The sequence below is a fragment of the Scaptodrosophila lebanonensis genome, unplaced genomic scaffold (assembly GCF_003285725.1).
Source record: "Scaptodrosophila lebanonensis strain 11010-0011.00,11010-0021.00 unplaced genomic scaffold, SlebRS2 tig00000043-arrow-pilon, whole genome shotgun sequence".
Classification (NCBI taxonomy): domain Eukaryota; kingdom Metazoa; phylum Arthropoda; class Insecta; order Diptera; family Drosophilidae; genus Scaptodrosophila; species Scaptodrosophila lebanonensis.
The window spans coordinates 12,590,434-12,613,882 of record NW_022060545.1 but is presented as its reverse complement, the minus strand read 5'-3'; the positions used below and the strand labels follow the sequence as shown (position 1 = coordinate 12,613,882).

Genomic DNA, 23,449 nt, shown 5'->3' with positions numbered 1-23,449 from the left:
CAGTGCCACAAAAACTTTGGCAATACACATTGGTAACTCTGCTTATCAGTTCACCCGATAATATAATACGAACAACTGACGGGACGAGTGCCAGTAAAGTTTTGGTATTTGTTAACGACGCGCTCGGCCATCAAGACGTATTTTTCCGACGGGCCGCTCAGTTTAGACCAAGAACTGAAAAAGCAAAACGAAAACGAACCTCGAAGCCCATATCAGTGAAAAAGTATTCGAACTTATTGTTATTGTAAAATAAAAAAAAGAGAGCACTGGTAATTTTTCACTGGGTATTTCTTGAACCCCGCATTGTTGTTACTTTGTTCTACTTATTATCGCATAATTATCGGGAAATAAACGAGTTGCAAAGGCAAATCAGAAAAGCGCAAAATTAATTGCGCACATGTTACGACGAGCGTTCGAATAGCAAAAACAAATTAGTGTCCGTTTCGTTTAGTTTTTTAACGGACTTCGCGTGTACTCAACGCGTTCGAGTGGAACGCGCGTCGAACGAAAAAAAAAAAAACGTTTGCAAAATGTACGGGATAACGACAACTATTAAACATTTTGAAGCTCTAAAATTGGCAGCATTATGGGCCGGTTGGCTGAGTGTGGTATGTAAAAGGCAACCTGCTCGTACTATGTTTGCATATTGTAAATATATCGTTTCATAAAATTCGAGTATGAGTACACCTTGCAACATAATAAACGACCCAATTGATAAAGACGACACCCATTGATGTTCTGTTGTTGGCCTTGTTCGGGCAATTAGGTCTATTGAAATGGACTCGAAACCCAAACTGACAACCTATACTTATCAGCCATCACACCCAGGCAATTTGATCAGCTGCGCAACTTAATCAATCAGAGTTTGCGCAGGTCGGTCGATATATGTACTTGTATATACTATACTATACATATACCCATTGCCAGTGTCAACGTCTGCTAAAGAACAAAAGCTGAATCATTAAATCAACCGCAAAAGAAACAAGATAAAGTGCACTGACATGCATCTAATATAAATTTTATTATCGACTTTATACGCCGCTTTACAAGTCGGCCAAGAAAAATATGTTTGTTGGTAGATGCAGAAAATGTGATGTCATCGCAGGTATTCTCGGCTTTTTTCCTCAGATTAGTTTAGTTTCTTAAAGCATAAATCAAGCAAACAATAAGCTATTTATACAATACTATTTATACTGTACTTAAAACACATAACTACGTGATAGCAGTTAGCAGCTGAATCAAGCTAAATACATGGTATGAAGAATCTAAAAAAATTATCGATATTTTCATTGAGGAATATTTTAATTCTATGGTTTTTATTTTCATAAAAAACTCCCTTTATGAAGCAAACTTAATTACATTTCGTGCAATTTAAATTACATGTCAGCTCACACAGTGAACTTTCTTCTAGAACATTCTTCCTTCTCGCCTTATCAATAAGACGAAAGCGGTTCGAAAATTTATCGATATCAATTTTTTGTTTTTCCAAAAGTAATTTTCATCGCAAGCAATACACAACGCGTTATCCAGTCTTTTGAACTCTATTCTTATGTCGATTTTTATAGTGCCTGAGGGACGACTGAATGCGCAATTCTGGATAATTTTTAATCAGAAGCTATTTTGCTGATTTTTAGATAAATTTTTAACATTACTGCAAAATTGAGAGGAAAGTTTGACATAGACAGTTGATTCCAAAATATGGTGTATCTATCCAGGATGGTTGACTGATTTTTAAATCCATATAGCTTTCTCAATGGAATAAAACATAACCAGATACATATAATTACGATTAGGGATTGAACTTTTAATCGGAATAGGAAAAAAATAATAAAATACAAATACAATAATTTCTACTATCTGTTTTCCGGTCTATTTTTCGGACTAACCAATAGCCAATTTCTTTTCATCGAAGTAGGAAGCGTTCGTAATAGCTTTTAATAAAATTATATGACTTACTTCCCTCGAAATCGAAATCGAATCGAAACAATGTGCTAAAAGGATCAGAGAGTTTTTTAAATTAGTTAATAAATTTTTGTTTTCATCTTTTTCTTTGTCTCGCGCGCATTTAATTTTCATTGCAGTTTCAATCACTTATCTGGATAGGTCTGACTCTTGTGGGTATTCTTGCCTACAACTGCATCGTACCTGTGACAGATTTTCTGAGCTATGGAACCCTCATCAAGACCGTGTGGTTCGACATGTACTTCCACGGCCACTGCCAAATGTCGGTTGGAGATTACCAACAGTATGATCGCAGCTTTCTTAACTCCGTGGAGACGGTGCTGGATCCCGACCAAGTGCTGATATGGGTCTGTGTTTATCTGGGCTTTGCCGTTTGTTGGCTTCTGTCGTCTGTGGTGCTCCTGACATGTGAGTAAAGCAATTGTATTTTTTATTATTTAAAAAAATGACGACAGTAGTATTTGCACACTGCTTACTAAGCATTTAGAAATGTGTATCAACGCTAAAAAATTATTTATGAATCATATAAAAATGTGAAATAATTATATCAGCGATGAACGTATCTACCGAAAACTTCAACAGCATTATCATTCCACATTGATAAAAAATATAACCATTTATAGAGCTTTTGGACTTCAAATATGTGTCCTTTGTCAGCGGAAATTGTCATAAAAGTTTTGAAAACAGTTGTAACAGAAAAGTGTTATATCAATAGTAAAGCTAGATAAGTTTGTTTATACTTTTATATGAGCAGATTGTGCAATAACAAAGCGACATGTGAGCTTAAGTACATTCCATTGATTAAAAAAGTCCCTAATAATCTCGCCAAACTAAAAATATTTTAAGCAGCAGCGATTTTTCTTTCCTTATTGTTAAATTTTGACATTTTCAATGCTACTTTGATGAAGTACACCCTACTTGTATTGCCTAAAACTTGTGAGTATTAACTTAAGATATCAACATGATCGATAGGTATTTATTTGTTTATCTCTAGATATAATTTCATTAACTACACCAGTGCTTTGTGGTTCGAGTGTGAGTTTAAAGTCCTAAGACTAGTATTCTCTGCTTCCAATTAAAAATGTTAGGAAGAGTTCTAGAGTACTGTTATGTTCGGGGGGACTCTACTAGTGCTTGTAGAATTATTGTGTTGGATTTCAGAAAATATACAGGAGTGGGGAATCACATTGAAAACTACTAACCTGTTATTTGACAAGTAATTTCGATGGCTTTGTTACTAACTACGGAAATAAAATATATGTAAAGTCGCACGTTAAAGTTTAACATGAATTTATAAATGAGAGGCAAAACAGCAATCGAAATCAAGGTCAACGCATAATTTTTCCAATTGGCAAACTACTGCGTATATGGAACTTTATTTATAATTCACTTTACCACTAATGTTTGTATTTCAAATTTTGATTGAAACCGGACCACCAGATCTTGTACCTATTGTAACTAAACTATTTCTCGGTTTGTATAGTATTGATGCTTCATAAATAGTCTGAAGTTAAATAGAAATGGGTGCATCATATAACTTATATAGGCACGATGGGAATAGTAAAATTTATTTTATAACTTAAGATTCCACTTGTTAATATGACTATTTTTAATATGATTCGGATCATTTCAGACCTCAACAAGGAGAATGTTAAACAAACCCTGGGAGTCATTTACACTTGGATTTTCTTTATGGCCTCGATTTGTGCCATGGATGTGGCTTTGGGTGTGATTTTCGGCGTCGACTACTCAGAATACGCTAAAAAAGCCCTCGATTACAACTTTAATTCAATCAATGCAGGAGAAATATATCCGAATGCAGCCCAATTGGTTGCTGCTACTGTGGCATCTATTTCCATGATGATCATCTCCTTCAAAGGGTTCGTCCTGTGGATCATTAACCTTAAATTGTTAGTCTGGATGGCGGTTCAGGCATATCGCATTGTCAGCGATAAGGACAGATCGGTGAGTTCATCATCATCATCATCAACTTAATTATAAAACATAAGTAGAGGGCAGGCAGTTGTCAGGCACCTAAGCCCTTGCTAAAAGCGATGAGTACGACTAAGGTGCGAGTAGTTGCCGAAAATATTTCAACAACAAATATAAATGAAATTTGCTTGCGAATAAACGACGACATGTCTAAAAAAAAAACACATGTATTGACTAGTACATAGAGCTGATAAGCCTAGGGGCGTTCGAACCGAATTGCCAGTCAGTGCCGTGAATGAAAATTCATAAATTGTTTAGTGGCAGAGATAAAAGTTAGCTCTATTTGTTGTTGTTATTGTGGCTGATTTGTTCAGGTGCTGAAACATTTATGGCAATGCTCGTTCAATTATGCTGACGCTATTGCCTCCATTATTCATATTTACAGGACACGCTGTTCATGCCACGCAAGGATTCAGATGACATTCTGGCCACCAGACCGCCAATTCGCGCCTACGAGGAAGAAAAGTGAGTATATGTGTAATACAAGTATGTCTATATATCTAACGAATCTATGAACTAGATCTCTGAAAATAGCTTTCACTTAAAGAAGTAAAATGTATAACATTAAATCAAAGTACATGCTACATATATATTGACCAAAAAATAAATAGGCAGTAAAATTTATATTCCTTTCTGCTGGGTTTCAAGTTAGCCGAACAATGTTAATGGATTATTAAGTGAAATTATTATTTCAAATTAAAATTAAATATAGTACAATTAAATCAGTAACTAATTAATTCAAGTTAGTAAAAACAAGTAGAGCGACATGGTCGTGTCAGACCGACTCTTGAATACCCCAAACGGCCAGTTTGATACAATTTTAGATTATATAGTGAATGAATAAATAAATACTCATAAATTTCCGATTTGGTTATTAGCTTGTTTTTGAACCAATCGTTCCTGTGGCAGCTATATGATATAGTTAACCAATTTTAATTGAATCTGAACATCACAAGGCATTAAAAAGCTGCTAAATGGCAACTTTTAAATTTAAATTTAATTTATTTTAAAATTTAAATTAATTGTTCATGGTAGCAATCAGAATATCACAAGGCACTATTAAAAACAGCTAACTACCAAATTTTGTTGGGATATAGTTTAAATAGCGTTTGGACAAGACAGGTCTGCCTACCAAGTTTGAAGTAACCAGCAGTTCTTGGGCGAAGAGAAGGACATGTCTATATTGCTTTGTACATATGGTACACAAATTTGTATGTAACTTAAATAAGGGGTCTGTCATGGGGTTCGATTTTTTCTTATAAAAGTAAAATATTGAAAAAGCTTTTAATATTTATGAATTTATTGATTTATTGAAACACTATTGCCATTCTAATTATATTATCGCTTCCACTTTATTCAGAGTGGTAGTGCAGGCGTTTAGCAATCCTGGCTTTGCCCCGGACTCCCCATCGATGGCCGAGACCATTGAAGTAAATGAGGAGGCCATTCTTCGCGCCGCTCGCATGTCCAATGATGCCAATCTCTTGGATCGTCGTTTCCGCAGCCTTGACGCCTTCCAGCAGTATCCACCAGCCAATCCGCAATCCAATCCAACATCCCGGCCACAAAACCAGGATACCGTAGTTGTGGCCACGGCGGGCTTCCCCGTCCCCGACTATTCGCCACAGCCCCATTCGAATGGTATTATGCGCAATAATCAGTATTAGGCAAACTGAACTTACTGGCGCCATCGTTAAGTCACTTGTATATATAATAATTCTCAATAGTTACGCAACCAGTAATACCAAAAATATCCATTTTAAAGTTCAGCAGCAACAAATTAGTTGAAATTGTGTTTCCCTCGTGGACCTTATCATCGCAAATAGTGTTTCTAACTTATTTCCAAGCTTAAAACAAAATAAATGTGTAATTATAAGATACAATTACAATTCATTGCATAGCCAGTGGAATCAAAATTGTTTATTTTCAAATGCTTGAGTTATATATTTTTCTCTGATAGTGCGGCAGTCTCGTTGTTGTTGTTGCTTTTCTTGTCGACAATAAGGGAATCAGCAAATTACGATAAAAGCATTATTCCTAGGCGTTTAAAGATATTCGTTTCAAGTCGTTTTTGAATTAAAGATGTGCGCTAGACAATGAATCAGAATCGCACATATTGCTTACGAATTCTAATTCAAGAGCCTTCCTATGTTCTCATCTGCTTTTAGGGAGAAACCTTTACAAATATTGTCTCAGTTCCGATCAGTGTGCATGGAATGAGAACATAAACATTGGTGTTTATTATTGCTGCAACGAAAATGGTTCCTCCAGCCGACTGTAATACAAAGTTGTTTAAACTGACCTGATTTTTATTTAACATAACAATTTTCACTGCAGAAGCAGCTATGTAGAAATGATCGACAAAAACAAAATTAAGTCTTAAATAGCAATCTGGCATACCCATATTATCCAACGACAATATACTAATTCAATTGTGACATATTCAATTCGCTGAAATATGCACTTATATTATTAGAATAATAGCTGAATGTCGTTTAATTGTTTTATAATGAACGCAAATGCTGATAAAGACAACGTATATACATTTTGATGATAACACAAAACGATGCTGTTATTGTTTACAAACGGACCCCCAGCAAAATATTTATTAGGTTCATTGGGAATCAGGAAATTACGACAGATTTATTGAGTGCACTCTGATACATGATATAGTTAAATATATGTAAAAATATATGCATGTATCTGAATTCAAATTCAAATCAGCGCTCTTAGGCGCTAATAGCTCATTGCTATGAAATTGAAACACAGAAACAACCATCTGATGTATGGCACAGGGTGCTCATGGTTATTTTTTTGTCTTTGTTGCGAGGGGTCACACTTTGCAGTTAGCTCTAGCCAACTTTATCAAAATGATAAGCCGCCTCCGCTGGGGATCGACCTGAGCCAGAGCTGATACGATCTGGAATATTTTGAGTCGGGCGTTAAACATAGTACGCGTTGAAAAATTTGTCTCATTCGTATTTGAGACGTGCACGGAAACACAAGGCGGCGCTGCCGGTCAATTTTGAAAACTCTCCGATTTGAAGGTTAAAATAAATACAGGCAATAAAATGGTATTTCTAACTAAATTTGCACGATTCGGCATACAAGCAGCCCGCCAATTGCGTGCTGCGCCCCTCGCTACGCCTCAGTGGCGTAGCATTCATGTGAGCAGCTTTCTCGATGCCGGTAAGTGGAGCAATTTATGCAATCGGCCGCAGTTTGGGTACAACTGCATTGGCAGTGCAACCTAAACTGTTGCGCCTAATACGTTGTTCTTTTCATAGACAAAAATAAATATTTGCAGAGCGCCGCTACACCGATAAGCATGAATGGGTCGAGCTAGTGACCAATAACACAGCCATCGTAGGCATTTCCAGCTATGCCCAAGAGGCTTTGGGAGATGTTGTGTTCGCCCAATTGCCGGACGTTGGCACAGAGCTGAAGCAGGACGATGAGTGCGGTGCTCTGGAGAGTGTGAAGGCAGCCAGCGAGGTATATTCACCAGTTAGTGGCAAGGTCACTGAGAAGAACAATCTGGTAGAGGATACCCCGGCCTTGGTTAATACCAGCTGCTATGAAAAGGGTAAACCCGACTCCCATATGATTGCAAACTTGAAACTAATCTTTGTGTGCGTTACAGGTTGGCTCTTTAAAGTCTCACTAAAAAATCCCGATGAAGTCGAGAAACTCATGACTGAGGAGCAATACAAAACGTACCTGACCACCAGCACTGACCACTAAACAGGAATGGAGCTAACCAGCTAGTTCCTGCTTCAAGCACACACTTAAAAACACTCAACACTACCCATTCTACTCATCATCCTATACGCATTGTTGTTGTCGCATTTGAATTTCGTTCGCTACGCTTTAAGAATAAACTACGTACATACATATAGAGAGGACCAGCATTATTTTTAAACGTACCAAACCGACATTGACACTATTGATGACCCCAGTCTGCTGCTCCCCCACGAAATGTACGTTGCGATAAGGCGGGAAATTTAAGAGCGCTCGATGCTCTTAATAATACACCACACACAAACATACACACCTAGTATATAGTATTGGTATGTTGCTTATCAAGGCAGTTGGTTGTCTCTGAGCCTCAGCCCGAGCCTTATTCCAAAGATCAGCACCAGCAGTTGGCAGCGTGGTTCGAAATTGTCGACGTCGAAAAAAATTGTTGCCTAGACGGCACACGACGCTTCATCAGGTGATTAGCTTACGAGTAGCTCGTGTTGAGATAAGCTGGAATTTTACAGAGAGATAAGTCCGAGTTTGGGTTCAAACAGCCCATTGGATGCGATCAGTGTTGCTAATTTAGCTATTTTACCGCCAGTTCTACAGTTTTTCAAATGCCGATTGCGGAAAACTATTATAATTTGGCTTCTTCACAAAGCGACTAACAACAAAACTCTAGCGATCTAAGCATATTTACATGGATTAGCATTAACTTAGATCTGATAGAATTGTGTTTTATGTCGGTAGTATTTGTTTGTGATCGTGTCGTTTAGGTTTTTTTTTTGTATTTGATAGAAGAAAGATCGAGTCTTATCTGAACATAATTTTTGCTTATTATATTAATTTCGACTTTCATAACGTAACACATAAATATAATACAATGTTTGGGGTTCTTGGTATATAAATATATTTATATAAACTAGGAGTCCCTTAAATCAACCTAAAATCTATTGGAGCTATATTCTTGTACACCAATGAAATTGAAGAGTTTGCAGAGATGGAGAGCATAGTTTTTTAATTTGTTTAGCTATTTCTAGCTTGTTTATATTGTTGCTCTTGCTATTTGGGACAAGCATTGACGACACTGGTGCTGATTTGCAGTATAACTGTCACCCTGGCTGAAATGTAGAGTGCAGAAACAGTTGTTCGCGAGCTTTACATCAAAAGCTCTGCTACGCGAATGCGAAAAGTTTAGAAGCGAACGAACGGAATATTTAGTGCTCGAGTTGAACTCATTTCGTGCGGTACAAAAAGCGGCGGAGCTCGCTGCCCAAAACTAGTGAATAATACAGACACTAACACACAAACAAACATACATATATAGTATAAAGCAAATTTCCATGACCAAGGATAACACTAGGAGAAGAGGGATTTACACTAACTAAATTTTAAGGATAATTGTAAAAAATAATACAAATAGTTTAAAAAGAAAGCACACAAAATGCCAGCGGAAAAATCAATATACGAACCCAATCCGGAAATCAGTCGGAATGCTTACATATCCAGTTTCGAGGAATATCAGAAATTTTATCGCGAGTCCATAGACAATCCTGCGGAATTCTGGTCGCGAGTAGCCAAGCAGTTTCATTGGGAAACGCCTGCCGATCAGGAGAAATTTTTGCAATATAACTTCAACATTTCCAAAGGACCCATCTCAATCAAATGGATGGAGGGCGCCTCGACCAACATCTGCTATAATCTCTTAGATCGCAACGTGCGCAATGGCCTGGGCGATTCCATAGCCTATTACTGGTAAGTAAATTATCTTTGTACATACATATGCATGTACATACATGCATATCTACACGAATATAGTACACAACAGCTTTTCACATTGCGTAGGTCGCATGAAAACAAAAGTTGACACACACACAGACACAGACAGTTAATCGTTCACGCGCGTATACTTGTATTAAAGGACAACTTATCGATTTTATTTCCCCATGTTGGTTACGAAACGTATGACCCTCCATTACCCCAGTCCCACTGTACCCTTCTAAACGCCCACTTTGGCGCCTTACTGCGCACGCGATTTGCGAAACAGATGTTCAACATTTTGGGAGCATCAGGAATGGGGATTGGGGAATGGCTTTAATGTTGGCGTTCGGGCTAGGCTCAAGGGCAAGTTGTCTATGCTTTGAATGAACTTCAGCTTCTGCTGCACTTCGAATTAGCAAAAGGCCGCAATTTGCATGCTTTGAAGCATTTTCAAGAGCAAGCTAAACAAAACCAAAAGAGATAATAAATTACAGTTTGAGCAGCACTGCTCTCTAGGTCTTATGCTGCTGGCCTGGTCTGCTTTGGTTTGGTCGGGTTGGGTCAATGTCAAGGCACTTCAAAATGCATATAAACAGTACCAACCAGCACAGACAATCGGCCCTGACTTACTGATACAGTGAAGCTTCGACTATACAGCACCGGCCCATCATTTCCATAATATTCGCATGACAACAAATTTCTGAATAAATATTGGCTAGAGGCCCTACCCAACTAACTATACCTGCTAATGTACGAGTATATATAGATTTATCTACATACATATATAGACACTTACTATATGAGCCCCGTGTAGGCCAGAAAGCAAACAAAAATTGTGGGTCTGGGTGTGAGAGTGTGTTTGTGTAAAAGTTCTCACAGCCCGCCTTTTCACAGAGTGCTTCGGGCGATTGACGTGCGTATATAATTAATTAGCAATCGAAATATTTTCCAAGCTACATTCGTACTTGTATATTGTACATACATATATATATATATGGCAGAACTATATGCATATATATCTACATATATATATGTAAACAATCGTGCTTGATTGAAATCAAACATTAAAAGTGCGGTAGGGCTCTCGAAATCAGTTGTAATGTCGATATTTGCGATATTTTATTTATCAACAGCTTGCACAGTGGTAGAAATTCAAAGAATTAGTCGAAATGTATTAAATCTCAAATCGAATCAAATGATTACCTAGCTTTCACATCTATAAATTACTATATTAGTCTGACCTTCCCAAATTCAAAGAATATTTGAACTACTATAAATCGTTAAAAAATCGTTTATTTCTCCAGATGTAAATAACATCACACTTTTTTTTGCTTGCGAAATATCCCAAAATATGCGATATCGAAAAAGGTTGTTTTTCAAAATCTTGAAGAATAAAAGTGAAACACTTTTGAAACCGAATCACCCAATCTTATCTCGGATTCCGATTCATAATAGGTGGATCGTACTCGGAAATGGAAGCAAGCTTAAAAATTTCAATATGTCACATATCAAAGAAATGGTAGGGAATCTTTGAATTCCAGTTTAAAAATCGAACCTAACTGAAAAGTACGAAGCAAACATATTTAGCCTGCTGGAGGTACTTATTTTTGAAATTTACGGAATTTTACATCGTAGGGCAGCTGGGTAGTTGTCGTTGCTTCAGAACTTGTTATTTTTTACATGAATCACAAATAATGAAATGCACTTTAATGACCTTTTTTTCATGTGGCAGCTTTTAATATAATTACGTATTTACTGAAAAACAAAAAGCAGTTCTTATTGTTGTTGTTATTATTTAAGTACCTATAATATTTAAAAAGCGTGCATACCTCTAAAAAAGATTTAAATTTTTGCTTCGAGGCACAAAGTTCACACTATCTACGTCTGGTTTCGTTCATATTTTGCATTGAATTCATGGATTGTGAAAAATAATATAAATACAATATAAGAAATGTTCAAATGTTATCTGAGGTTATCAACTTGCCCCCAAACTATGGCGCACGTCTCAAGATTTCAAATTCGAAGAGCAACCACTAAAAACAAAAGCAAGCATATACAAGGTCATAAAGACACTGCAATCAGAGATCGAACATAATGATTATTGCCATAATTTGCTATACAAATCTATATGGCTATTATCTAACCATTCCATTCAGTTTTTTAAAGGTTTAATTTATTTGAAAACAACAATTAGGTGGAAAATATAAAGATAATATACAATTTTTAACATTCTAATAATTTATATTAAAAGATGTATATTAAATATTATTTCCTTTATAGAAAGGGGATCTTAATCTTTTTTGATTGGTTTCTAATGATGTGAAGTTCTCTAAAATTCTGCGATTTTCCTAAATACGTATACGCTTTGAGGTTTTTACATAATCTTTTACAACACCCTATCAATATCATCTGCTATCTGTTTTGATTTCCTTGCAACCATATTCTATGTCTACCTAAGATTTATTAAGGAATAATGGAAAATTCGAAGAATAAGCCCTGCCTGCTTATCATCTTCTATCTTCTACAACCTTACAATCATCTTCAGTCTAGTATTAATGACTCGGTTTCAAAACACAATCTGCGTCGTTGCTCGGCCAACAGATTAGATAAGTTGGCTCAACTACTATTGCGAATTGCAAGTAATGGGCAACAATTAACACTACCTGAAGGTAATTTTAAAGGAAATCGAATCTTTATTTGTTGTCGTTGCCTCTTTTTATATGCGTTACAAATGCCAAGCGCTTATAAATCAGCACCTATGAATGATTTTTTTTTTTCGTTCGTATTGACGCGTACAAATTTCCGAAATCAACAAATTATACAGCTCGTAAGTCTGCATTATGTAAGCGACTGTCAAAGCGTGCTGAAATTGTTTATTCAAATCGTTTAAATTGTTGTGCGCGAACCAATTTCGTTAAACATTTTGCGTTTACATACATATGTACATACATAAATACGTCTGGCAATGGGGGCCACACACATGCCTACAATAAAGAAACCTTAGTAGTCGGTACTCCTTTACTTATGCGCCAGAATTAACTTTTCAATTTATTTATAAATAATAATTATAACATTAATGTTGAAAATTAGAAGTGGAACTGGGACTAAATATAAACATTGAATTTGTTTTTTTTTTTGCTTACGCGGTTTTAGAAACAATGAGCATTTTTCTGTAAATCTAAAGAGCGCAACTCCCTCGGCACTGTGCTATCAGAAAATTTTGAAGAATAACAGGAAAAAAATCACGCGATCATATCGTCTGATTACTCACAACCAATTAGAGAGCGCCAAACTTCTACTATTCTAGAGAAATGTTTGTATGTATGTGTGTGTGAAAGACGTAAAAATAAAGACCGAGCCAACAAGGCACAATCAATGTTAATGCTGACACACCTGCAAGTTCAAAAGCAAGAGAGCTTATGGCACATATTTTGTTGTTGTGCTGTACTCATACATATAAAAATATAGATATACATACGTAAATAAACAACATAAATACATACATACAAAAAGACGTGTGGGCGTGATTTTGTGTCTTTGTGTACATGTGTATATTTGTATGTTGTTTGGTTGGAATTTGCGTTTTCTTATCATTTTCGCAATTTATGAAATCTGCAATATCTCAAGATGTGGTAATGCGTTAAAGGGGGTCAGACATTCATGCATACATACATATGTATGTATATACTAAAAATCCATTCATAACTATTAAGTTAAAAAAGGCCTAACAATGTGTGCAAAATGTAAATAAGTCGCATTAAAATATCAGTGTGTTTATTGTTGCATAAATTAGTGATCGTTAAACGGCAGCCGCCAAAGATCGTACGACTGTTGCTCTCAAACTGTAGCGCACGCATCGACAACAAAAGTTGGCGAAGGTTTAGACCCGCATTCTACAAAACGTCTGGGCACGTTTTAGTAACAAAAACACTCACGCAATCATCATACATAAATACATTCATACATACATATACAAACAACAAATTTGCCGGCGCGCGCCAAAAAAACATTCGATGCTATTTATTTGTTGTTGGTTTGATTACTGTCACTGCTATTAGACACGCGAAGCAACAACAACAGCTGTTATAATCAATGTAGCAGCTGCTGTTATTGCTGCTGCTAAGTGCCGTTAAAGGAAGAACAAAATTCTCACATGATGTTGTACGCATTACGTACTACCAGTAAAATCTTGCTGATTTTTTATTTATTTTTGATAAGCGCGCTGAAATAACAGCCGACATACATATGTATGCTTTTGCCACGCGTTTGTGTGCTGTCTCGGTCAAAAGGTGAACGTGACGTCTGCTGTTTCTAAGGAACAAAGAAATCTTGTCTAGCCAAATCAATGGAATCGTCTGAATGATTATAGATAAGTAGCATGTGCTAAATTGTAAATAGTACTACAAATCCAGTTTGTTATTGTACGAAAAATGGTCAGATAAATGCAGACTAATTTCGCTTTTTCATGCCATGCCTGCCATTAGTCATGTAGACTTAACAGCGGCACGCACACAACAGCACAGTTTGATTATACAGAGACCGGCAAATGCTTCGTTGTTGAGTAAAAATGTTCCTGATAAAACGCGAGAGAGTGTGGGAAAGAGGGAGAGAGCGTACACCCTAACTTTGGGTATTTAGACTTCAGCTCGACCTTGAATTAAACCACGTCTCTCTGATTAAAAATTGAGATTGACTGCTTACAGTTTTAGGAGCACTGCTTACTGCTGTTTTGTTACCATGTTAACAGTTTTGTTTACCATTCTAAATTTTGATGTCAGTTTTTTATTTAGCCTTAATATTTCATTCCCACCGTGAAAGTTGATTAGTGTTATTTTTTATTTTTATCATCTTACTAATTGAACACGATTTCGTAAATGTTGAACTACATTTCATTAGGACGCCTTTATACACACATATGTACATACATTCATATAAACTTAGTCATGAGTAAAGAGCAAATAGCACTTTGAACGCATTTGTACGTAAATAGCCAATGAGTACGTCATGATTTGTTATTGTGGTTCACATTTTAGCCAAATTTATATTCGTTATTATTATTATTGTATTGTGTGGTAATTATCATAAACTAACAAAATTCAATTCTTATCATTTAGACTCCTGCTGCGTTTCCCTCGCAGCTGGGGTGCACAAGTGATATTTTCTTAATTGTCTATTTTTACAGGCAAGTCCTATGTTTTGAAAATATGAAATGACATAGACGTACATTTAATTCTCAGTGAGGGGTCATAATGTACTTGACAGTAGGGTTTAGATACAATTGAACTTGTTTATATTTAAACATAAAAATTTCTGTCATACTTGTATACACATTTATTCATGGCCTGCCAAATTTCTCGCACTTTGGACGGTTATGTACAAAAATAGGCTATGTGTACGTCATGGGCTGCTTTTGTTATTGTTTTGAAGACTTTCTTTTGGTTCCTGAGTAACGTTTATTAGGCCAAAATCTTATCGGTCGTTCTAAAAATAGGGTAATTGTTACGTTTTCGCTTACCCATTAAGGAACTTTTGTTTCTGAGTCAAGCTCTTTGTTGCAGGCCTAGACATTGTGGCGGTGTACTCTGAACTTTGTTATTGTTTGGCTCTAATGAAATAAGTACGTCGATTAATGGTGCTTGTAAAGCAGTAAAACCGTTTGTCACAAAACTTGACCTTCAATAAAACGCAACACCATTCATATCCGTTCATTTGGCCACGAATGTGCCAAGTCACGATTTTCCGTTGCATATTAAATTCCCAAGTAAATTGTTTTTGCTTAAAGCTTTGCCGACATGTATAGTAGATTTCAAATTAATTCAAATGGAAAAATTGCACAAAACTGTGCGAAATAAATCTAAAAGTTGCTTCGAAGTATACAAAACAAAGAAATAAAAATATTTTAAATAATAAATTTTCAATATTTAGTAGCTATAGATAGGCTATTTTAATTCAATAATTATTTTAATATTTTATTTCACTTACAAAGTGTAATAAAATTTCTTTGGATTATTTATTTGCTACATTGTAAAAGATTCGCTGCCGTTTGCAAACTGTTGTAAATTGTGATCAGTGTTGAGAAACATTAAATACACTGTGCCCAAGTGGAAAAGCTGAATACAGTTATTTTCTATTTATGGCAATACAATTTTAATTGAAATAATAATTCGTACATTTAGTCATCAATGGGGAGATATTTATGTCGCATACTACATTGCATTACGAATACAATGCATTTGCATATTGTGCTGGTTCGATTGTTGCCAAGTTGAAAACAAAAGCATTCTGAAATTAAAAAGTTCACAACAAAAGAGAAAGGCATCAAACATTGTATAAGTATGTATGAATGTATGGCCATTCGCGGAGATTGAGTTGTGCAGGTGGATCTAAAAGTAAACAGACTATTGAACAATAAAATGGACTCAGACCGACAGTACCTTTTCAATATCATATCTTGAAGCTGAAGAAGGCAGATAAGAATCAAATTATGCATAAATATAAATTAGTAAGTAGCTGAACACTCGTGTCGGGCACGAGCGGAAGCTGCAATTATGAATTTCGAGTGAGTTATTCAATTGGAACAATAAGACGAGTAGGCGTGTAATTAGCTCATTTGCGATTCCAATTGATAACACAGTAAATGCATCAGAAATCTCTCTTGCTTTTGGCGCCTATTCATGACACACGTTTTGTTCACCTCTTTACAGGGAGGGCAACCACCCCGACGACTATTCGCGCGGCCTCACCTACCGAAAGCTGTTGGAGGAGGTTTGCCGTTTCGCGAACGTGTTGAAGGACCATGGCGTGCAGAAGGGCGATCGTGTGTCCATCTATATGCCCATGATTTTGGAGCTGCCCATTGCCATGTTGGCGTGCGCACGCATCGGAGCCGTGCATTCGATTGTGTTTGCGGGCTTCTCTTCGGACTCGCTGGCCGAGCGCATGTTTGATTGCAAGGCCAAGCTGTTGGTTACGGCCGATGGCGCTTGGCGTGGCAATAAGCCTCTCTATCTGAAGGCTCTGTGCGATGTGGCCATGGAGAAGGTCGAGGAGATGGGCCATTCGGTGGAGAAGTGTATTGTAGTGTCGCATTTGAAGCGCGTGACGCCCTGCCAGGAGGATCATGTGCAGGATGAAATTCCATGGACCGACGATCGCGATTACTGGTGGCACGAGGAGATGGAGGACAAGGAGCCGGCTTGCTATCCCGAGTGGATGTCTGCCGAGGATCCCCTCTTCATGCTCTACACCAGCGGCTCCACCGGCAAGCCCAAAGGTGTGTTGCACACCACAGCAGGATATTTGTTGTACGCGGCCACAACATTCAAAATCGTCTTCGACTATAAGCCCGGCGACATCTACTGGTGCACTGCTGACGTTGGCTGGATTACTGGACACACATATGTGGTTTATGGACCACTCGCCAATGGCGCCACCTCTGTCATTGTAAGTAATAATGATAGCTTTGTAAATATACCCCATATCGCATTGAAAAAGAGTTGAGTTGAGTAGATAATGCATAATTCTCTTTTTAAAAATTATGCCCTTTCTAAAAAATTGTTGTGAAATTTCGTCATGCTGATTAAGAATATATGTATGTACTTAATGGGTTCGGAGATGCTTTCTTTTGGCTTTAAGATACTTTGCATAAACCCTTTTATAAGATTCAGGTACAGGGTGTTCAACGTAGTTGAACATTTTTAGAACGTAGATATACTGGAGATAAGTGTTTAAGTGGCAACTACTTATTGTTTAATTAATTGATTGTCTTTTTGCAGTTCGAGGGAACCCCATTCTATCCGGACAACGATCGCTACTGGGCCGTCATCGACAAGTACAAGGTGACACAATTCTACACCGCACCCACAGCCATACGAGCGCTGATGAAATTCGGAGAGGGGCCTGTTCTCAAGCACAACTTGACCGGTCTGAAGTAGGTGTAATTATAGGTACTTTGTATATGCGGACTGCTCATGTCTAAATTTCTCTTTTGCCTCTGAAAAGGGTGCTTGGCAGCGTGGGTGAGCCCATCAATCCGGAGGCTTGGCTCTGGTACTATAAATACATTGGCAAGGAGCAGTGCTCCATTGTGGACACATTCTGGCAAACGGAAACTGGTGGACATGTTATAACGCCCCTGCCTGGTGCCACACCCATGAAACCTGGTTCAGCTGTAAGTAAATTAAATGCTCATTTGAAATTCCAAATGCAATAGAAGGTGACTCATGCTTTTCTTTTATGCTGCCCCCTATAGTCCTTCCCGTTCTTTGGTGTGAAGCCGACGCTGCTAGACGAGTGTGGCACTGAAATCAAAGGTGAAGGTGAAGGCTATTTGGTCTTTTCACAGCCTTGGCCTGGCATGATGCGCAGCCTGTACAACAATCATGAGCGTTTCGAGGACACATATTTCTCAAAGTTCCCGGGCTACTACTGCACGGGCGATGGTAAGGATGACCTTTATAGGAATTTTTCAAGGTGGATACTAATTGGATTGCATTTATAGGCGCACGTCGCGACGGGGATGGGTATCTGTGGATTACTGGTCGTGTTGACGACATGTTGAACGTGTCGGGCCATCTGATGTCTACAGCCGAGGTAGAGTCTGTGCTGACAGAGCATCCCCGAGTGGCCGAGTCGGCCGTCGTTTCACGTCCGCATCCTGTTAAGGGCGAATGCCTTTACTGCTTCATTACGCCCAATGAGAACGAGGAGTTCGATCAGAAGCTTGTGGCGGATCTGAAGAAGTTGGTACGGGAACGCATTGGACCATTTGCCATGCCCGATGTGGTACAGAATGCGCCTGGCTTGCCCAAGACACGTTCCGGCAAGATAATGCGTCGTGTGTTGCGTAAAATTGCGGTCAATGATCGCAATGTGGGTGACATTTCGACCCTGGCCGACGAGCAGATAGTCGAGCAGCTGTTTGCCAATCGTCCCGTAGAGAGGAAGTAGAGTGCGGGATTCTTGCAAATGCTTATACACTATATGCTGTATGTGCTAGCTATCCGTACTATATAGTGGACTATAATTTCGCCCCCTCCCTTTGCAATTTAATCTCAACAGTATGCAGTAAGCGTACTGGTTTGCTTATAGCTTAAAGAAAAAGAGTTCTACTCGACTTTGCCATAGTTCCATGCAATCGCTCAAAGGTGTTCCGGCATTTTTAGTCTAATGGCGCTCGAATCGGCGTCGTGTTTTCGTACGTGTTTTGTAAATCTCCTTTCCGAAAATTTTACGATTTCTAATCTATCTGCGTAGTTTGTAAGCTGTGTGTAAGTAAACCAACCCAAAAGCATTTGCACCCAATATTTTGTGTGAAATATTTTATGCGTGTCTGTGCCTGCGTTTTCAATTGGTTTTTCCACATTTCCACGTAGTGAACAAGAATAGAACACTACACTAAGAGCGCACATTTTTCCACTTAATTTGTTTGTTTGTTGTAGTTTAGCTTAAGTTCTTGCTAATTCGTTGTGATAAAATTTAATTATACAATAATTATGATTGTAGTATGTTTAGTAGAATTTATATAAATATATATACACGATTCCAGTAATAGCCACGAAGTACACTTGGATTCTGTTTGCATTTATCTGTTCCAGTGTTTATTCTTTTCAGTTATCAGTTTTTTTTAACCATACCATATATAAATATATATTTGTTGTACTTATTTAAATAACACTCACCAGACACGTAAGTTCCATTTAAATTTATACACATTGCGGTTTCACTTTTACGCCCTTTTGCCGTGATACGTCCTTTTGCTGTATTCATGACTTCCTTTTCATGAACTGGCACTCCGCGTATGAACGTCAGAATTTGTTAGTTTATAAGCTTGAGAACGATACATATCAGATATCAGTGTTCCATATATGCATATTGCTTATCAAACAATCCTATTATACATATTAATATAACAATCTTTATATATACATACATACATATATAGATCTATGCTGTACATGCATACATATATACACGTATCCCTACGTTTAATGGGTCAGAAGACTTCCGGCAACGAAAACATATCATTGATGTTACTGCTGCAGCTGCAGAAAATATACACTTATAAAAATACTTATATTATGATAATTAGTTGTGTATTGTTAGTATTGTTGTTGTTTTTGAAGAAGTTGACGAGTTCTTGAAATGAAATGGTAGGGTCTGAATGTAAATTCTGCGTTAGCTGTAGTGTGGCAAAAAGGGAAAACTATTATAGCCTATATACAAACATATATATACATATATTTTAAACTATACATGTACATTATACTATATGTGGAAAAAGGGATATATATATGTATATATATTTATCGAGAAATACGTGTAAAATAAAGTTTATTGTTTCAACAAATCAAGGCCAGTATTCTCAGTACCATAACATGAGATTAGAAACCTTCATAGCTATCTATAATTTAAGATCTGTGTCCCTTAATAAAGGTAAGTATTTAGAAATATCTCCGGTACCATCTAAATTTCTTTTCAATTTATTAGAAGTGGGAAAACAATTTTTAAAAACAAACTTTTAAATAATGCTGAAAATGATAACGGTTTTGAAGATAAAGATACAGATCTGACAAAGGATATAATAATAAAAACCTACAAGTATGTGTACTATCGACAGGAGTAAAGGACGAAGAACTTACAAAGGCTATGGAAAAAAGCCTGCTTATAAAGAATATCTTTGAATACTTTTTGATTTATATTGCCCTTTAGGGCATAATTAACCATTTCATCGAAGGTCTGAAATAACTTTGAAAACCAAAAATAAATAATTGGCATATGACAGATTTTATTTTAATAAATAATGTTTTTATGTTGCATTGGTAATGGGTACAAAATTATAAGTTCTGGCATAAATGTAATTTAAAACAAACCAAAACTTAGATTTGAATGAATAAACATATTCGTTTACGCAATATAAAAAAGATATAACGCTATTATTCATGGCTTGATAGGTGACTTTTATTATATCGTTATACTTACCGTTTATATATTCATTTACTGGTACAAAATCAACTTGCAATATAATAAAGTTATATTCTTTCAGAAAACTTATGCAATGCTCTGGGATCGATTTGAAATAACAATTTTTTTGGTGAGCAAAACTTTTAACAAACACGTCGTCTTCATGTAACCATAGAGAGCAACTCTAGGTTTATGATTATAAAAATATTTATGTATATAAATGAAGTTATTCAATCAGCTGCGGCTCGCTTTCCTCATCCGAAGACCATTGTTCTATATTATAGTATTTTCTCAAACGCAGCTCAGTGTCGAGCGTGGCTTCGCCAATAACCAACGGTCCGAGTTGCATATCGACCATAACTTTAAACCAGAATTCCCGCAGGTTTTTGTCCCTCGCTTTGCTCTTTATTTCTGCTGCAAATTGATCATAATCGGCAAAAGCATTGAACTCGAAGCAGCTGTTGCGATATAGCCGCAAGAGTTCTTGCAGCGTCTCCAAATTTGGTTGCGAGCGTTCCAGCAACGTTAGGATAACCACACGCATTTGCGCCGCATAGCCTTGAAATTTGGCATCGCGTTGTGTGTTGTGCTGGAGGGTTCGAACTTTGTGCTGCAATAGTTGTTGGAAATCCTCAGCGGGTGAGTTCAGACCCACAGCGTCAATGGCGATTAGTGCAGCCTCATCCTCGGGCACGTTATTTTTTCGTTCCTGTTTGATGCGGGGCTGATTTTCGGCCAATTGTTGCGCTCTGAGCTTTTCTAGCCATGCATTGCTATGCTCCAATGGAAATTGTTTCTTTAGTGCCTTAGCCGCGTTTTTGGCCTGCTGTTCAATTGCCTCCGGCACTTTCCAGAATATCTCAACAAAACGTTTATCCCGCAACATGTCCTTGAACTGTTTTTCGTCATCACCCGCTTTCCGGAGCACTTTGCACTCCAGTATGTCCATAACATTGTGTTCGTAAATGCTTGGCAGCTGGTCGAAAGGTAGCAAATCATTGGCGCGCAATTCTCGCGGCTGTTGGGTATCGCGCAGTGTGCACTCAAGATCCATGCTATCGATTAGTTTGTCAATGGCCTGGAATTGTTGCTCCGTGCAGGATGTTTTCTCAGTGCGCAGAGCAGGAAAATTCCAGAAATGATGCTGCCAATGATAAGAGAGCTCTAGCATCGACAATGTGGCCGGAGAGTTGTCGTCCAGTTCGTTGGGCGAAAGCACCACTAGACGTGGAGTGTTCAGCTTGACACTGTAAATTTTCCAACACAACATTATACGTCGTTGTTCGTGCAGCGCCCGCACCAGAGCGTCCAGCTTACGTGCCGCTGTCTGATTACCCTTTTGATGGACCAACGTGTATAATGATTCGCCACAGTAATATTCATCGGGTATGGCATTTTTCTTCAAAAAAGCCACGCAGTGCAGGCCCGGTGCATGCTTTGTCTCTGAGTCCATTAATTTATCATCGTATGGCACCGCGGTGCCACCCAGCATGTACCCAGAGATGAGATCATCCTCTTCAGGAGTCACTTCGGTGCCTTTAATAAAGTGTTTCTGTTCACGCTTCATCTCCTCGCCGGCCTCCTCCCAGCATTTCTTTAGTTTAATGTTGCTCTCATTTTTAATGGATATAATGCCTTGAACACTAATGTTGATTTTACTGCCAATATGAAGTTTTGCATTCCATGCCCATGGTCTTTGATTTGGCATCTTAAAGACAGTGCTAAGTGCCTCCTTGAAGTTGCACAGTGTAGCATTGCAGAAGGAGACAAGCTGAATTGCGCGTTTCTGATTTTCCAGTTCGTGGATATTTGCCTTCCGAGATGTTTTAAAAATTGCCTGAGCCTGGGAGGATTCAGCGTTATCTATGTAAGCAATGTTGTGGGTCCTAAAAAGAATCAAATATGTAATGTAATGTATATATCTTTATAGATAAATTTAAGATATTAAATAAATAAGGCTTTCTATAAGCTATCTATTCATTGTAGTTTATGGAGATGGTTTTATATTTTCATATAAAAGAAAAATATTAAGATGCACTTTATAACATGAACAGCCAGATGAGTGGATGAATGTATTGTAAACATGGAGTGGGCAAATATTTTGTGAGCACGGCAGACGAGAAACATGCAAGTCGATGCTTACCCCACAATTAGCTCGATGTCGGCATTGACAATTTGATTGGTGATATCTTTGTAATTATCATAGTTCTGACTCATCAAGTTGAAGTCATACAAAAGCAGGATCCGCTTATGGGCTACTCTCAACGCATGCGCGTTTTTAAATACATCTATGGCCACGGCGAGTCCATCCAACCATGCACCATCGTCGCAGGGTGATGACGTTACATTGACAAATTGATAAAAGTCGAGCAATAATTGCCAGCTGCATAGCCGGGGATTTTCATTTTGAACAATGTTTTTGCACCCAATTCCGTTTTCAGCACGTTCGGTCCCCACCAGCACAAAGGATACATAGTCCTTTCTGTCGCTCACAAGCTGAAGATGATTTGCAGAATTAATAATATATTAAGGTGTGAAATATAAAGGTACCTTTGCTTTGAGAATTTCAGAAACACATTTAACCGATTTCAACTTGAATTCCTCGGTGGCGCAGTTCCGCACATCTAGCACCACTACCAAACATTCCTATGGCGCAATAAAAATATTTATTTTTTAATTATTTTTGTAATATTCTGCGGGGCGTTTTTAATGTTTACATCCAATGTTTTATTTGCTTCGAAATAGACAACACAAATGTGTGACTTGAACAATAACTTTACCTTGTTGGTAGCCATTTACCAGAGACTTCATACAAATTAAATACAAATAAAGCCGGTTTCGACTATTGTTGTGAAATTAAAATAAAATTGTGAAGTGCACGCGCGCGATAAGCACAAACATATCGATTACTTGAGGGTCGGTTGGTGCTGCCAGCTTGTTGCAGATTCAGGGCTGACCAAATGAAACGGTGAAACACTAAAGAGCACGGTTGAAAACAAAATAAGTTTGAGAACTCTTTATTTTTTCATTT

At 37.6% G+C, this 23,449-nt stretch overlaps 4 protein-coding genes across 4 annotated transcripts; 3 read left to right on the top strand and 1 right to left on the bottom strand.

Moving 5' to 3' along the window:
- Positions 1–154: 154 nt before the first annotated feature.
- Positions 155–5,885, top strand: LOC115622832. The gene is made up of 5 exons (XM_030516911.1): positions 155–608; positions 2,082–2,370; positions 3,596–3,927; positions 4,340–4,419; positions 5,315–5,885. Exons 1-5 carry the CDS (start codon positions 531–533, stop codon positions 5,619–5,621), a joined length of 1,086 nt encoding a protein of 361 aa, XP_030372771.1. The 5' UTR covers positions 155–530; the 3' UTR covers positions 5,622–5,885.
- Positions 5,886–6,814: 929 nt separating this feature from the next.
- Positions 6,815–7,856, top strand: LOC115622795 (glycine cleavage system H protein, mitochondrial). The gene is made up of 3 exons (XM_030516860.1): positions 6,815–7,143; positions 7,262–7,540; positions 7,598–7,856. Exons 1-3 carry the CDS (start codon positions 7,026–7,028, stop codon positions 7,696–7,698), a joined length of 498 nt encoding a protein of 165 aa, XP_030372720.1. The 5' UTR covers positions 6,815–7,025; the 3' UTR covers positions 7,699–7,856.
- A 1,283-nt stretch (positions 7,857–9,139) lies between these two features.
- LOC115622834 (acetyl-coenzyme A synthetase) lies at positions 9,140–19,019 on the top strand. Its single transcript, XM_030516913.1, has 6 exons — positions 9,140–9,450; positions 16,161–16,899; positions 17,232–17,386; positions 17,458–17,626; positions 17,708–17,897; positions 17,957–19,019. The coding sequence occupies exons 1-6, from the start codon at positions 9,140–9,142 to the stop codon at positions 18,403–18,405; spliced, it is 2,013 nt and encodes a 670-aa protein (XP_030372773.1). The 3' UTR covers positions 18,406–19,019.
- A 1,451-nt stretch (positions 19,020–20,470) lies between these two features.
- Positions 20,471–23,302, bottom strand: LOC115622575 (ATP-dependent DNA helicase 2 subunit KU80). Its single transcript, XM_030516553.1, has 4 exons — positions 23,199–23,302; positions 22,969–23,064; positions 22,562–22,914; positions 20,471–22,304 (listed from the first exon to the last, which is right to left on the bottom strand). Exons 1-4 carry the CDS (start codon positions 23,211–23,213, stop codon positions 20,645–20,647), a joined length of 2,124 nt encoding a protein of 707 aa, XP_030372413.1. The 5' UTR covers positions 23,214–23,302; the 3' UTR covers positions 20,471–20,644.
- Positions 23,303–23,449: the final 147 nt, after the last annotated feature.

Bases quoted from the DNA above. Each gene is read 5' to 3' on its own strand.
- LOC115622832 (XM_030516911.1), top strand. From the start codon at position 531: ATGTACGGGATAACGACAACTATTAAACATTTTGAAGCTCTAAAATTG. The intron at 2,371-3,595 runs GTGAGTAAAGCA...GGATCATTTCAG, and splicing joins GTCTGTGGTGCTCCTGACAT to ACCTCAACAAGGAGAATGTT. The intron at 3,928-4,339 runs GTGAGTTCATCA...TCATATTTACAG, and splicing joins TCAGCGATAAGGACAGATCG to GACACGCTGTTCATGCCACG.
- LOC115622795 (XM_030516860.1), top strand. From the start codon at position 7,026: ATGGTATTTCTAACTAAATTTGCACGATTCGGCATACAAGCAGCCCGC. The intron at 7,144-7,261 runs GTAAGTGGAGCA...AAATATTTGCAG, and splicing joins GAGCAGCTTTCTCGATGCCG to AGCGCCGCTACACCGATAAG. The intron at 7,541-7,597 runs GTAAACCCGACT...TGTGCGTTACAG, and splicing joins TACCAGCTGCTATGAAAAGG to GTTGGCTCTTTAAAGTCTCA.
- LOC115622834 (XM_030516913.1), top strand. From the start codon at position 9,140: ATGCCAGCGGAAAAATCAATATACGAACCCAATCCGGAAATCAGTCGG. The intron at 16,900-17,231 runs GTAAGTAATAAT...GTCTTTTTGCAG, and splicing joins ATGGCGCCACCTCTGTCATT to TTCGAGGGAACCCCATTCTA. The intron at 17,627-17,707 runs GTAAGTAAATTA...TGCCCCCTATAG, and splicing joins CCATGAAACCTGGTTCAGCT to TCCTTCCCGTTCTTTGGTGT.
- LOC115622575 (XM_030516553.1), bottom strand. The intron at 22,915-22,968 runs GTACCTTTATAT...AATCATCTTCAG, and splicing joins CTGAAATTCTCAAAGCAAAG to CTTGTGAGCGACAGAAAGGA. The intron at 22,305-22,561 runs GTAAGCATCGAC...GATTCTTTTTAG, and splicing joins GACATCGAGCTAATTGTGGG to GACCCACAACATTGCTTACA.